Source organism: Globicephala melas, chromosome 7 (assembly GCF_963455315.2).
Source record: "Globicephala melas chromosome 7, mGloMel1.2, whole genome shotgun sequence".
Lineage (NCBI taxonomy): Eukaryota > Metazoa > Chordata > Mammalia > Artiodactyla > Delphinidae > Globicephala > Globicephala melas.
Window position 1 is genome coordinate 94,716,965 of NC_083320.1, and position 15,245 is coordinate 94,732,209.

At 49.2% G+C, this 15,245-nt stretch overlaps 2 protein-coding genes across 5 annotated transcripts in view; one reads left to right on the forward strand and one right to left on the reverse strand.

The window, feature by feature from the left end:
- The window catches only part of MGAT5 (alpha-1,6-mannosylglycoprotein 6-beta-N-acetylglucosaminyltransferase), a 369,708-nt gene extending 357,838 nt beyond the window's left edge, over positions 1 to 11,870 (reverse strand). For 3 of the 4 annotated variants that reach the window (XM_060302521.1, XM_030850100.2, XM_030850097.2), the window contains exon 1: positions 10,228 to 10,615. The gene's annotated coding sequence lies outside the window, so the exon portion shown is untranslated. Of the gene's footprint in view, positions 1 to 10,227; positions 10,616 to 11,851 lie in introns of those variants that run through there. The other variant, XM_060302520.1, reaches the window with a different exon arrangement.
- MZT2A (mitotic spindle organizing protein 2A) lies at positions 8,819 to 10,966 on the forward strand. The gene is made up of 2 exons (XM_070045867.1): positions 8,819 to 9,312; positions 9,991 to 10,966. Exons 1-2 carry the CDS (start codon positions 8,819 to 8,821, stop codon positions 10,964 to 10,966), a joined length of 1,470 nt encoding a protein of 489 aa, XP_069901968.1.
- Positions 11,871 to 15,245: the final 3,375 nt, after the last annotated feature.

Below are 15,245 nucleotides of genomic sequence, written 5' to 3' on the forward strand. Positions count from 1 at the left end.
TCTGATCTGAGCTGTGCATCAGTTAGCAATGGCTGCATAACAAAGTTCCCCCAGAACTCTGTGGCTTAAAATAATCATCAATGCTTTCCACAACTCTACAGGTCAGCTGGCTGGTTGGTTCCGTCCAACCTAGTTAAGCCTAGGACAGGCTTAATCTTGGCAAGATAAGCTCAGGAGACTTCGACCAGCATGAAGTTTAGCTGGGGGCTGGCTAGTCCAGGAGAGCCTCAGCTGACACAACTTGGCTCATTCCCCTGCATCTCTCAGTCCCTCCCTTAGACTAGCCCAGGCACGCTTTCATGGGGCTGGCAGGGATCTGAGCAAGCACGCCTAGCTGTGTAAAAGGTCAATCAGAAACTCGTAGGCTCTTAAACGGTTTATATGGCATCTGCTAACATCCCAGGAGCCAAAGCAGTCACGTGGCCAGGAATGGGGAAGGGGAAGGATGGGGACTAGTAAGTTACAAGGCAAAGAGTGTGGATACACGGAGGCCATTAGTGCAATCAATCTGCCACAGACGTTATTTACTATTCGTCATCATCACCTTGGCAGAAGCAGAGAGATTTTACATTGTTTTAAGCTGTCCCATTACCATTTCTCACTTTGGTTTTCCATTATCACTTCTAAGGCAGGAAGGCAGAGTGAAAAGAACATAGGCTTTGGAATCAATGAGATCCAGTTCTGCAGCCTGGCTCCGCCACTTCTGGCTACATGACCCTGTGCAGGTCTCCTTTGCACCTCAATTTCCTCATCATAAAAATAGGACTACTGGACTTCCCTGGTGGCGCAGTGGTTGAGAGTCCGCCTGCCGATGCCGGGGATGCGGGTTCATGCCCCGGTCCGGGAGGATCCCGCATGCCGCGGAGCCGCTGGGCCCGTGAGCCATGGCCAGTGAGCCTGTGCGTCCGGAGCCTGTGCTCCACAACGGCAGAGGCCGTGGCGGTGAGAGGCCCACGTACCGCAAAAAAAAAAAAAAAAAAATAGGACTACTAACATAACATCAGCCGGAACACGAAATGTGTGTAGCTCAATGTCTGGCCACCTCAGATCTCAAATCTTAAGACACTGTTTGCAAATAGTTAACTTAAATATATTCAAAAAGATGAGGAACAAGGCAATAGGAAAATTTCCTGAGAAGTGAAGTTTCTCGACAGAAAAGTACAGTTCCTTTACATAAAAACTAGAAAACCATTTCTTTACAAAGAGTTTTGGGGACTGTGGCAGCAAAAAAATGGCCCCCGAGGATGTCCACATTCTAATCCCTGAAGCCTGTGAATACAGGACAGGTGTGATGAAGCTATGGACCTTGAAATGAGATTATCCTGGATTATCTGGGTGGACCAATCTAATCACATAGATCCTTAAAGTCAGAGAATCTTTCCTAGCTGTGGTCCCAGCCTGATGGCAGAGGGACACGGAGTCAGCCCAACATTGCTGGTTTTGAAGCTGGAGGAATGGGCAGGAGCCTGTGAATGTGTGTAGCCACTGGCAGATAAAGGGGCAAGGCAAAGGATTCTCCCCTAAAGCTTTCGGAAGGAATGGACAACTTGATTTTAGCCAGTAAGACCCGTGTTGGACCTCTGACCTTCAACATAACATAATAAGACAATGAATTTGTGTTGCCTTAAGCCACCCAGTCTGTTGTTATTTGTTAAAGCAGTAACAGAAAGATGATGTAACTTGTCACCTTTACACAAAGGCTGACAACGAGGAAATAGAAAAGTCTCTCTTGAAGCCACTGAACCAGAAGGAAGAAACTGTGGAACGTGGAGAACACTAACCAGGCATGGCATCAGAATTGGAAAGCTGTATCTGATTCTGGTTATAAGGGCAATGAAAGGAAAGGCAGTATGACCGAATAAGCAACACATTAACCAGGAAAACACTTCATTGCAGGCTACTGGGAAATACAATTAAATCATTATTTACCCATACAATCTCCAAGGATCCCCTGGCTATAGCTGACAAGCACGTGCTAGGGGAAAAGCCATATTTTAAAACTACTTCCACAGAAACTTTCTACAGGTTTCATTTAACTGATGGCTATTCCAGAGATACGCAGCTCCGACTCTGATCACTTCCACTTCTGTTTATAGATAACAGGACAATAAGGTAACAAGCCCTAGTGGTGTGTGGACATGAACACACACACACACAAAGTCTCAATTTGTTGGGCTTCCTGAGCCCACAAATAATGCTCACAGTGAGGGAGAAAAAAGTGTACAAAAAGTCCACTGATTGACTTGAAAAACAGAACTCCAAACCGGCACAAAGAGGACCCCAAAATTAGGAATACATCTAAGAATATTCTTAAGGACAGATTAAAGAAACTACAGTAGATGAGTGTGCTGGGTTCAGCCCGGAAGTCACAGATCCCACAGATGCAGGAGACACTAAGAGATGCCTCATTTGGTGGATGAGAAACCAGAACCACCCAGCGCCGAACTGACCTGCCTGAGGACAGCCCTCTAACTGCGGAGAGGCCCCACCTGCCTGAGCCGGAGCTAACGCATGACGCCATGCTGCCCAGCTGATCACGTGACTCTTGTGTCGGGCCCCGTGCAAGGCTATGCGGCTTCCGGTCATACCTACAGAGCTCCAGACTCCTTGCTGCGAAACCCCTGGAGCCAGATGTAATTTTTTAACCAACCTGGGGGAAAAAAACTCTCCCTTTCTGGAGCTCCCATCAGAATAGGAAATAAGGAATGGTGAAATATAGAAGAAAGTTGATAACATTTGCCTGTACTAAATTATGTACCGTGAAAGATTACCCACATATAATGTCACCTTTAAATCTAGCAAGCACAGTGGTTAGGCATCACAGAAGGGGAGGAGGGGGAAATGGACCATTATTAGTCGCTGGAGCTGAGAACTCTGTTAAAGAAGGTAGGCCATCCCGATGGACAGAGGGGCTGGAAGCTATGTTTGAAAGGATCTCACATCAGACTGGGACTCCTCATACATATGATGAACAATATTGGGGAGGGAGATGGAGGAAAGCATCCCTTTCCCTCCAAGTCCCCACTTAGGGCGCCTCTAACCTTGGTGGCTTTGAAAAATTCTAGGAGATGGGGTAAGGGAAGTATACAAACACAAATACTAAGAAAAGTATGGAAGGAAAACAGAAAGATCATACTTAGCAAGAGGCAAAGACAGTGCTTTCCTAAACAAGATGTGTAAGAGAAAGAATTGGTCATTTAGAAAACTCCTCAGTGGAATAAACATTAGTAAACAAAAAAATCAGAGTTGAAAATAACAGACGGTCCCAAAAAAAAGCAGCTGCAAGGAGACTGATATCAAAGTCTCTATTCCTTCAACATAGATGTTTCAAAGGGAAGCAGCGATGAAGTTATATAAAGAATTTGGTCCAGTGCAAATTCTTAGGCACTTTCCCCAGGACGCTGTGCCACAGAACCACAGAACTCTGTGAGCCTGGTCATCTTCTGCTCTTTGAATCTCAATTTCCCAAGAGGGAAAAAAAAAAAAAAAAGCTTCACTAGGGGAAGCTGGCTAAGCCGGTTATTTCTAGGCTGAGAAGGACGGACCGTGGCCTCTTATTTCTAAACATACAAAAACACACATCCCAAAAGATAGTGATCATAAAGGGCTGGTTCTTGTTAGGTAAGCATTTCAACTGTCTACTAAAGATTCTGCCAGCAAAGGCAAAAACAACTTGAGTTTCTCCTCAATCTTTTTTTATTCAATAAGGGAATTTTATTTCTTTATTCTACACTTCCTTTGCCACATGTGTAAGATTATACAACTTTAGGACTGAACAGAACGTTGGAGCTCGTTCAATCCCCTCCTACTTTCCAACATAAGAACTGAAGCCCAAAGCGGTCATATGGGCTGAATTAATGTGTTCTTCATTTGCATACTGCTTTATAACTGAACTTAACTCTTCTGTGTGGGCCCTGACCAGGCCTAGACTTTAAACTTTTGAGCAGCTAGGGACTATGTATTAACCAGAAGTGTTCAGAATCAGGAACAGGTGAGAGCAATGTCATGTCTGATGCAAGCCCGGTCATATGTAAGGAATAAGATGAAAGGAAATGGTGCTTGTTGGCACGCCGAATGGGAAAATTCCACGAAGCACGAAAATCCCGGTGGTCGGAGGAATATTTTGCAGGGCCTTAGCTCTCTTTCTAGGATCCCACAGATACTAAGGGAATGTCTTCACAGGCCCCTCCTTGGAAATGTTGAGAAATAGCCCTGACTCCTCTGCCGGGTTACCCCCGGCCCACCCCATGCTCCTAAAGGGTGGAAATCAACACTGAGAGGAGCCAGGAGCTGTAAGACACAGCTGCAGAGATTGACACAGAGAGACAGAGGGAGAGAGAGAAAAGGAATATTTAAGAGTGAAATGTAAAATCCATCCCAGGCCAAATTCCTAAGATGTCAAACTTAAAAGGTGACATGAACAAGGGAGCACCTCATGTAAAGGCACGTAAGTTGCTTACATCCTCCCATTTGGGGCTGGAGAAAGGAGTGGGGCACACCCACCTGTTCCCCACCAGATTGCAGGGTGAGGCTGGGTGTGAGCACACAGGGTTCTGGGAGTGGGTGGGACAGACGCCAAATGACCATCACATTCTCTTCCTGGGTCATTTCTCTAAACAAGGCAGGCACACATCTGTTATCAGCTGTTGTCACTTGTCCCTGAGGGACCAAGGCCCAGTTTGGCCACTGCTGTCAGCCAGAGGGACTTCGAGCAAGTGCTTCTACCTCCCTGCACCTCCAGGACCGCAGCTAAAAAGAGAAAGGACGCAGGGAGATCTCCCTGAGGTCCCTTCCAACCCCTGAGTGCCTAAGACTCCTCTTGGCTTTGGCTGGAAAGCCAGCGCTGGCCAGTACAGGGTGAGCTTGCTAGCCTAAACAACTAAGCACAGTCCAGCTAACGCGGGCTCGGGACCTAGACCACCCGGGTTCGAATCCTTACCCTGCCGCAAGTGGCTAGCGGTGCGTGGCCCTGGCCAGCTTTCACAACCTCCCAATTCCTCAGTCTCCCTACTGTGGAAACTGGGAATAACAATACCATCCACCTCGGCGTTGTAGCGAGGAGTAAATGGGATAGGAAAGAAGCCTTTGTAATCGTGTCACCTCTAGAAGATACAGATACATTTCTCATCACCATCGCTCCGAGTTTCCTCGCCCACCTGCTCTCGACACTTCTCCACCCAGACATACCATCTCCGCTGATCACCAACATAACACACTCCCATGGGTGGACGGAGACATGAAAGAGATCCAAAACTATCATAGCAGAGCACTGTTCTGTGTGGGATATTAGAAAAAGCATCTTACCAGCATGCCAGGCCTTAGAAGCGGCTATGCCGAGAATGCAGCCCTAAGGAGTGGCTATTTAAGCAGGAGTCGGTGGGCGGAGCTTAGGCAGGAGTCAGTGGGCGGTACCCATGCCCTCAGCGGCCATCGCCCCCAAATTACAGAGGGTGTAAATCAGTGAGGCTGTTATTCTTCTACGGATAACGCTGAAATGCTGACATTTTTGAAAAAGTAAATCAGTTGCAAACACCAGTAAGTACTTAACTCCTACAGGTAACGAAGTACTTGCATACACCTCGCTCCTGAGTTCATGAGCAACAGGGTGGAGAAATACTCCTTAGCCATCCTAGGTAACCGCCCCAGCTGGGGCCAAGGTTCAGCAGGCGTTAACTGCTGGGGGTGCCCATTTACAGGGAGAACTGCACCCTGCCCCCCCCAAGCCCAGCCCAGATAGCTTATCCCTCTTTCTTGTCCAGATCTGTGAGGCTGGACAAAGGGCCCGGATAGGAAGGACCCTGTTCTCTTTCCAGAAGGTTAGGTGTCCAGACAAGAGAGCGGTGGGATCTTGAAGAAATAAAGTGATTCCTCCAACCTTTCCCATGCGCACATACAGCTTTCCAGATATGACGAAGTCGGGGAAGGAGGCACTTCGTTGTGGAAATGAGAAAACAAACACATAAATACAACAGTCCAAGCTGGCAAATAGAGATGGAGTCCCAACTCTTCCAGCTGAGAACGTGGTTACAGTACTAAGGCTCCTGGGACCCATTTTGGCGGCTTTCCAAGAGCTATTAATTTGCCTTAATATACTGAAAGAGAAGGTGAGATGAATTAAAAGTGAGACGGTAATTTTGAAGGAGGATGTACGCCTTCATACCCAGCACCAGCGCCCACCATGTATGACTCAAGGTGGCTGCCTGATAAACACCCCGTGAGAACCTACAGCTGGCACTGAGGTCACAACTATGCTTGGACTTTTCGTGTTGACCCAGGATGTGACACAGTATGAGGACATGGCTTAGATTAGCAACTTTAAGAAGAGGGGTTTAGGGAGATCTAGACTCAATTTCAAACAGGAATTTAAAAGTTTAGCCATTTATTCAATATCCTGGGATAAACCATAACAGAAAAGAATATAAAAAAGGAATGTCTATATGTGTATAACTGAGTCACTTTGCTGTACAGCAGAGATTGACACAACCTTGTAAAGCAACTACACTTCAATTTAAAAAAAATTTTTTTTAACTGAAGCCATCTTCTGGCTATTAAGAGTGACTCTAGGGCTTCCCTGGTGGCACAGTGGTTGAGAGCCCGTCTGCCAATGCAGGGGACACGGGCTTGTGCCCCGGTCCGGGAAGATCCCACATGCCGCGGAGCGGCTGGGCCCGTGAGCCATGGCCGCTGAGCCTGCGCTCCGCAACGGGAGAGGCCACAACAGTGAGAGGCCCGCGTACTGAAAAAAAAAAAAAAAAAAAGAGTGACTCTATACTTCAAAGCAATCATGAACTTTAAAGGCAGCCTAGTAAAACGTGCCCTGGCAAGTACCAAATTTATTTCTGACCCAAACCTCTCCGCTGTCACCCACCTGGCACTCTCCCCCAAATATAAAGGTATCACCTCTCTTTTTTTTAAAGTACCTAGATTCTGTATCTTTTTTTTTTTTTTTTTTTGCTGGATTTTAGTTCCCCGACCAGGGACCAAACCCGGACCCTCGGGGTGAGAGCGCACAGTCCTAACCACTGGACAGCCAGGGAATTCCCTAAAGTACCTAGATTCTGAAACACACACACCTTCCTTCAGCCAAAACTATCTGTTACTTTTGGCTGACACCTGGTGTCACCTGACACCGGGACCCTTCCCCAGACTTTGCCATCCATCCCCCATAACAAACCCCAGAGATAATCCTCCTGACAGCACGGGCTTTCCGGAGAGCTACTGTGACAACATTGGCACAGAACGCCACCTCCAACCACCACACCACCCTCCTACAGCCAGTAAGCCAAGACACACAAAGAGGACGGAATAAGAGTCCTCACTGCTCTCTAGGCCTCTAGGGAAGGAGCAGAGCAACTACCTGCCTGGAGGACCAGAGTGCAAAAGGACAGGAACTTTCCAACCCAAGCAAGACTTGGGGTGGGAAAACTGCTCTGGGCAGTTTTCCAGACATCTCTGCAGGGGACACTGGTCACTGTCTGTCCCCCCCCCCGCGCCAAAATCAACCTGAGAGTGACTCTGCAGTGACTTAGATCCCGAACCACATGGAACATTAGGAAAAGTCATGTCAAATATCAGAGTGACATCTAGAATGATCGCGAGGAGGCTCACTTCTCAGTGGAAGAACCAAAGGTCAGGAACCAAAGGCCCCCTCGGCTAGGATCACAGGGGGACTCTGCTGTTGCAATGCTTTTGGAGGCCAGCTGGGCAGAAGGCTGGCTGGTTATTTTTAAACTGAGAAAACTGAATGGGAAGGTAGCAAATTTGAATTCTTGTGATCTCCTGAGGTCCTTTCCAGCTCCAAGATGCTACCAAAGAACACTGCATATGCACATACATATGCACACGCTTCTTTATAAAAACGTATATACGGATGTGTGAATATATATAAATGAGTACTATATTCACACTTCCAAACACAAAGCACTTGAAATGCGCACTGCTGAGGCGATTCAGAGGCCCACGAGGCTGGAACACAGATGCAACTGGCAGGCCTGAGCAGAGCCACCAGCCCTCCTGCGACTACAGTCACCTTAAAACCAACCTGCAGCTGCTTGTGTAGGTGTGAACCCTGCCAAGCCCCAAAGCAGGACTCCAGACGCCTTTCTTCCAGTGACTCTAGTCACAAGTGTCCCAAACTCAGGAAGGCGGGCTGGAACAAAGGAGGGGAAGAAAAGAAAAGCCCAAACCTCTGTCCAGGCACCCAGCTCTGCCAGAGCCAGGGATCGGGGCAGAGCAGCATCCTTCTCCTCTTGCCCTGTCCCTCCAAGAAGCAAAAAGGTCACCCTCTTCCCGCTCTGCCATCACCTCCTTGCTCAGGGCCTCTCCTCTTCCAGTTGACTGCACGGACATCAAGTTGGTAACTGGAGAAACTAAAAAGGCCTCTAGAAAGGAGAGCTTTGCTCTAATCCTAACCAAGCCAAACAAATTTGAGGGAGCCTATCTCAGCCCTGAACAATAACAGCAAAAAGAATCTGTGGTTTGGGGTTGGGGGGGGAGGGGGAGGTGGTACGAAAATTTATTTATTAAGAAAGATCTGTGATGGTGTGCCTATCATGGTAAACAGTTTGGTGATTTTCTCCAATCAAAGACAAGGAAGTTCTGATCCTGAGTCAAGGCTCAGGATGTGGGTAGCTAAACTGGGGAGGGGGTTGGGGGGAGGTGGGCGGTAGGGGGTGTGTCTCTCGTAGTAAAAAACCAAGTCCCTCAGGTGCTGACAATGAACGGGGGCGGGTCGCACCAGCTTCCCACTTGCCTCTCTAGAGAATGAGATCCTACCTCTAACACTTGGATCTGAGTTGTTTACAGGTGCAGTGCTGTCATGCCACGGAACCCCGCACAAACCTCAGCTTTCCCCTCCTCAACTTCACAGCCCCAGAAGTGCCCAGCCTTCCCTAACTTTGCCGCCAGAGCCGGGTGCAGACCGCGGCGTCCGCCCTGGGCCGGGCCTGGCAGTCAATATCAGGAGTACCCGGCCACAGACCTCGACTCCGGCATTTCTGAAAACCTTATGCGTCTCCAGGTTACCGCAGTACCCAAGCGCCCAGCACCCTGTTCGCGCTCCAAACGCGGCCCGGCAATGCAAGCGCCACCTCTTCCCTCTTCCGCGCGGCAGCTACGAAACCACGGCATTGTGTGTGACAGCGAGTGTGTGAGCGAACGTCCCCTGGCTCACACACCCCCTTCCACCCGGTCTGCTCACGGCGCCCGGTCTGTGCGCGCGGCGAGCGCATCGCGAGCCGGTGCCCCCATCAAGAGGCCTCACCGCCAGGCCTCTAGCCACCCGGCCTCGGACCTGACCTCGGGAAGCTGGGGGTAACGTCCACGCCCCCATTCTCGGCCGCGGGGGCGACCGGCGAGAGCAGCCCTGGGAGCCGGGCAAAGGCGAGGCAAGGGCCGAGGGGACGCGAAAGGGCGACTGGAGGGCGCCGCGCCCCCAAGTTTGCCAGCCGCGGGCCGGGAGGGGGCCAGGAGGGGGCCGGGGCGGCTCGCGACTCGGCAGGAAGTTCCCAGGGCTGCACTGAGCATGCTCTCGGGGATTATGTGCGCGGGTGTGGGCTCTGCGCTCCCCGCAGCCTCTCCGGCCAGGCAGCCTCCGGAGCGCGCCAGCGGGATCGTGGGCCCACGGAGGTCCCTTAGGGGTGGGGGGCACCCCCGGGCTTCCCTGGTCCCCAGGACCAGAGCGCCCGCCCACCGCATCCCCCTTCCCCCGGAGCCGGGAGCCAGCCTCCCTTGTTGTTCCTCCCCACTGGCCGGTAGCTGAGTCCGCCCTGCGCGCCCAGGTCCCGGGGACCCCAGCCCGGCCCACACCCGCAGCGTGACCCCACCAGGCTCCTCCGCGGTCCGAGCGCCCCTCTACCATCCCTGGCCGCTCGCCTCCAGCCCGCGCAACCAAAGCCTACCCCGGACAGTCCCTTGAAAAGCCCAAACCCCCCACTTCCCAGGGGCCATGGGGGCCTGCAGTCTCCCCTGAGAAGGGGTTGCCCCGGGTAGGTGGGCGCCTCCAGGCGCGTCCCCGGCTGCACTCCCGGCTGTCTCAGAGCGGCCGGGGCACCCACGCAGGCGGCGGAGGGGCGGCGGGCGGAAGCCCCCAGCCGCGCAGCCCACGGAGCAGACTCTCCCCCCGCCTCCCGCGCCCAGCTCCCCGCGCCCTCCGCGGTCCCCTCTGCGTTCATCTCCCCGTGGAGATGGAAAGCTTCGACGCGATCGCCCCGACCCACTGGCTCTCACCTCCTTGTTGAGGAGCAGCAGCAGCAACAGCCGGGAGTGCCTGCCAGCTGCCGTCCCCGGGGGGACCCAAGCTCCGCGGGGCACGGGGTCGCGGCACCCCGAGCCTGCGGCGGGGCTACCTGGGCTGGATCGAGCCCGGGGCCGCCGCGGCAGCCGCGGGAGCCGCAGGGCCGCCGCCGAGCGGGCCGCGGCAGGGACGGTCTGCAAACTCTCAGCCCTGGCGGGGCCGCGCACGGCGCGTCCACACTCGGCCTGGACACTGCAGAGACGCTCCTCGGGGGCTCAGCTGACCAGGGCGGGGGGTCTGGCTTCAAATTCTTCCTACCCTCCCCTCCCGACCTCTCCAACTTCTCCCCGCTTCTGGGCTCGCAGCTCTCTAAGGCAGGGATTCCGGCCGGGGACGTTCGGCAAACTCCCCGCCCTCGCCGCGGAGCGCTCAGCCAATTCGGAACGCCCCAGCCTCTCAGGGGCCGTCTGCAAACTACCAACCCTGTCGGAGAGGACTTTACCAACCTCTCAATTCCGCAACCCGAAGGCAGCAAGGGAGACACTTCGCAGCCACAAATACTATTCTAGCAAGGTCAGGGGCAAATGTGCAAATGCTGATGTGACAATGCATCCTCCAGAGAGGTGCAGTCCAGGCCTCTCAGCACCAGGGACCTTCCAGCAGTTAAGCCCAGTGACGGGAGATTATGGACTCAACCATCTACCGGACGGGCAGCTTGAATCAATGCCCTGAGCCTCAGTTTCCATCTTTGTAGAATGGGCTTTATGAAGCAGTATATGTTTCTGCCACTTGGTTGCTGTGACCTTGAGCAACCCACTTAACCATTTGAATTCAACTTCTTTATCTACGAACATAATAAATGGGGCTTCTTGAGGTTATTCTGAAGATGAAATAAAATATATGTAAAGTACTTAGCAATACCTGGCACATAGTAGGCACTCAACAAATGAATTCCATTTCTCTTTCTCTTTCCCACTCCCGCCCCCGGATTTTATGAACACTCTGGACTGGCTAGCTGAACACTGTACTGTTGTAAATTCAGAAAGAAATAAAACACATCATGCCCTGAAGGCACCACAAAGAACACTGACTGACACCACATATTAAATCCAACCAAGCCCCAGGAGAGAGAATGCTGTACAATGCTAAGCATTACAGATCCTTGTTAAGTATAGTATCTGGAATGGAATGACAGTGACCTGGTGAATTACCTAGGGGTGGAAATTACAAGGTTCATAACCCCATCAAGTTCCAAGCCCTGTAACCAGTCACTACATCAAGTCACTGTATGAAGGTTTATGTTCCAATTTCCCTTATCTTCCCTGCAGAATTTCTCCACCCCCATTTCACTGTCCCCCCTGGGGTCTTCTTTCTTAAACTCAGATCACCCTACTCTGCTGCCCACCCTTCCCAGCAGAGGCGTTTAAAACCTGAAGATCATGGAATTCTTAGACCCTAGAAATGACTTAGTCCAAGTCCTTCACTTTGTAAGTAAGCTCTCAGGGCCACCCAGCTGGTGGGGGAGGTCTCCCGTCTCCAGGATCTTAGTAGAACACACCCTGTAGCACCTGTTCCATGGAGTTACTCTAGGCCCTAGGCACATTAGGTCAGTCCTACCTTTAACTCCAAGCTGGAGGCAATGGCTCTAACAATTCCTGACCAGATGAGCCCCAAATTATCAGCCACTTAGATCCTCAGCTGTCAGGAAGTGTCCAGGTAACGATCAAGAACCGCAAGGAAATGTGCATGGGCAGGATGATTCCTCTTAATAAGACTTTTATGTGAAATGCCAGGAATGTTGGGAGGCACGTATTTCCCTCAGTCCCTTGGAAGAAAAATAACATCTCTCTCCCTCTTTGGGCACTGGGAGGGAAATAGAAGAATGGTGACATCTGGTGGCCAGGACTTTCTGTGCTTTGGATATGGATGGTACAGATTCTGATCCTAAGAGATTCGCTTTGAAGCCAAGTTCCTGCGGGTGGTTAATAATTGTACCACCTGGTTGCCTAGAGATTTCTGAAAGACATCAATCATTTAAACTCTGCGGACCCACTGCTGTAGAGGATATTACAGATGGTTATTATTTCAGGATATTTTTTATACAAAACTGTATGTGTATATAGAGAAATAAAGTATAAGGATGTGATATTCATATGTACACACATCATATATATTTGTATTACATAGATTCTATTTATTTGTATGAATAATGTACTTGCAATGCCTTTGAGGGAAATTATACTATCCCAATTGTTCTTCTTACAGAGTTAAGTTTGTAAATTATAATAATTGCTAAAGGACATTGCTTGTAGAATAGAAGTAAAGATGCTTACTAGGATGGAGTTGTATATTTCATCACGTCCTATCAAGACACAACTGATTACAAAATGACAGAGGAAGAAAATAACACAGTGGGGTTAAAACAGTGAAAGCCCAGGCAGCTGATGGTCCAGGCCAGGCTTACCTGGTGAACAGTGACTCGTTTTCAGCATTTCCATCACTTGTGAACAATAATGTTAGGTTCAAGGAAGAAAGATGTTTGGGATTAATTCACAAAAATGCAAGTGTCTGCTGGTGTTACTAAGTGTTCTTCATTTCTTTCCGTGTTTGTCCCATGTACCATATTTCATATAATTGCTCAGTTATAAACTTAGAAAACACAACTCTGTCCACACAGCCAAGTCCATTGTTTCTCAGCATCACTTATCAAGTTCTATGTGAATTATGTTAATCTTTATAACAAATCATGGAGCAGATTTTACTATACCCATTTTATAGAAGAAGAAAAGACTCTGAAAAGTTAGGTAACATGTCCAACAGAAGGCACGACTGAGTAGAGTCCGTCAGGATTAAATGGAAAGTTTTCTGGACTCCAGAGCCCAGAATCTTTCTCCTATGCTGTGTTGCCTACCCCAGGAAGAAATGAAGATCAGAAACCACTCTGAAGATATGGGGATATATGTATATGTATAGCTGATTCACTTTGTTATAAAGCAGAAACTAACACACCATTGTAAAGCAATTATACTCCAATAAAGATGTTTAAAAAATAAAATGAACACTGAAAAAAAACAAAAGAAACCACTCTGAAAAGCACACTAAAGACTAAGGGGGAGGGCTTCCCCGGTGGCGCAGTGGTTGAGAGTCCACCTGCCGATGCAGGGGACACGGGTTCATGCCCCGGTCCAGGAAAATCCCACATGCCGCGGAGCAGCTGGGCCCGTGAGCCATGGCTGCTGAGCCTGCACGTCCGGAGCCTGTGCTCGGCGGCGGGAGAGGCCACAGCAGTGAGGGGCCCGCGTACCGCAAAAAAAAAAAAAAAAAAAAACTAAAGTTACTATAGATAAACTACATTTCCTGACCTATTCAAATTGAAAATTATAAGCAGCAAAATAACAATTGTGTATGTAAACCTTGTAAAGCTGAGACCCATGTGATTCAGTCTTGGAGCAGCTCTCTGTGAAATAAACAAATGAATTTTTTCCTGCCCAGGACCTGATCTACCTTTAATGGCTTGGGAATTATCCACTATGTAACCCTGAGTGACTCCTAACACTCCTACATTAATGATTGTTGTTCCATCACAGATAATTTTTAACTTTAACTTTTAAACTTAAACTCTTTAGTTTCCTTTGCTTATAAAGGAAGTTTATGTATTTCAGATCCTATTAGTCACTTGCATTTTTAAAGGAAAGATGCCTTCTCTTGGAAGACAAGTTGGTCCCAGTATGAAGTCAAATCACACTTGAGAATGTCAGTGTTCACAAACTGCATACCTTAAAATGATATAGGATATATATATATATATATATATTTTTTTTTTTTTTTTTTTTTTTTTTGGCGGTACGCGGGCCTCTCACTGTTGTGGCCCCTCCCGTTGCGGAGCACAGGCTCTGGACGCGCAGGCTTAGCGGCCATGGCTCACGGGCCCAGACGCTCCGTGGCATGTGGGATCCTCCCGGACCCGGGGCACGAACCCGTGTCCCCTGCATCGGCAGGCGGACGCTCAACCACTGCGCCACCAGGGAAGCCCTAGGATCTTTTTAAAATATTCATAATGCTTAAGATGACATTATATGTAAAAACAGGGGAGTTAGGTTTCTTCCTATATATGATTGTATTAATGGTGCTTTATTAGTTTCCAGTTGCTGCTGTAACAAATTACCACAAATTTGGTGGCTTAAAATAATACAAAGGTATTATCATATACAGTCCTGGAGGTCAGAAGTTCAAAACGAGTATTAAGGGGATAAAATCAAGGTGTCAGCAGAGTTGGTTCCTTCTGGAGGATCTAAGAGAGAATCTATTCCTTGCTTCTTCTAGCTTCTAGAGGCCGCAGCATCCCTTAGCCACTGGCTACGCAACTCCAATCTCTGCTTCTGTCATCCCATCACTTTCTCACTACCTCTGTCTTAGAAGAACGCTGTGATTATATTTAGGGACCATTTAGATAATACAGGATGATCATCCCACCTAAAGATCCTTAATAGGCATAGCCGCAAAGTCCCTTGTGCCATATAACGTTAAGAGTCACAGGTTCCAGAGACTAGGCTGTGAACATCTTTGGAGGATCCTTACTCAGCTCACCACAGTCTGCCTCCTGGACCCCAAAGATTTACATGCATCCCACATCAAAATACATTCACCCTTTTCCAACACGCCCCAACATCTCAACTCATTACAGCATCAACTCAAAGTTCAGAATCTCTTTGAATGTTATCAGTTCAACAGTCCCGCATCACAGACATTTCCTCCATCAGACAAGAGGTTTCTGCGCAGACTTTCCCCAGATAAATCTATGAGGTGGCTGGCTGAGGAGTTTGATGAGCCACATGCGTAATCTCGTCAAGGACAGAATACTGAAATATACATACATTATTCCCAGGCTCTAGCAAAAGATTGTGCAGCCACATCCTTGGCTTTCTCTCCAGCGCATGCTTTCCTGACAGTAAATCTCCTACTTTTAGCCAAAATCTGGACAGGCTGAGAATTTCCAAAAGTCACTTAGTCC

Excerpts from the sequence above, each read along its gene's own strand:
- MZT2A (XM_070045867.1), top strand. The coding sequence starts at position 8,819 with ATGCCACGGAACCCCGCACAAACCTCAGCTTTCCCCTCCTCAACTTCA. Across the intron at positions 9,313-9,990 it reads CTGACCTCGGGAAGCTGGGG|GTGGGCGCCTCCAGGCGCGT; the intron begins GTAACGTCCACG and ends TGCCCCGGGTAG.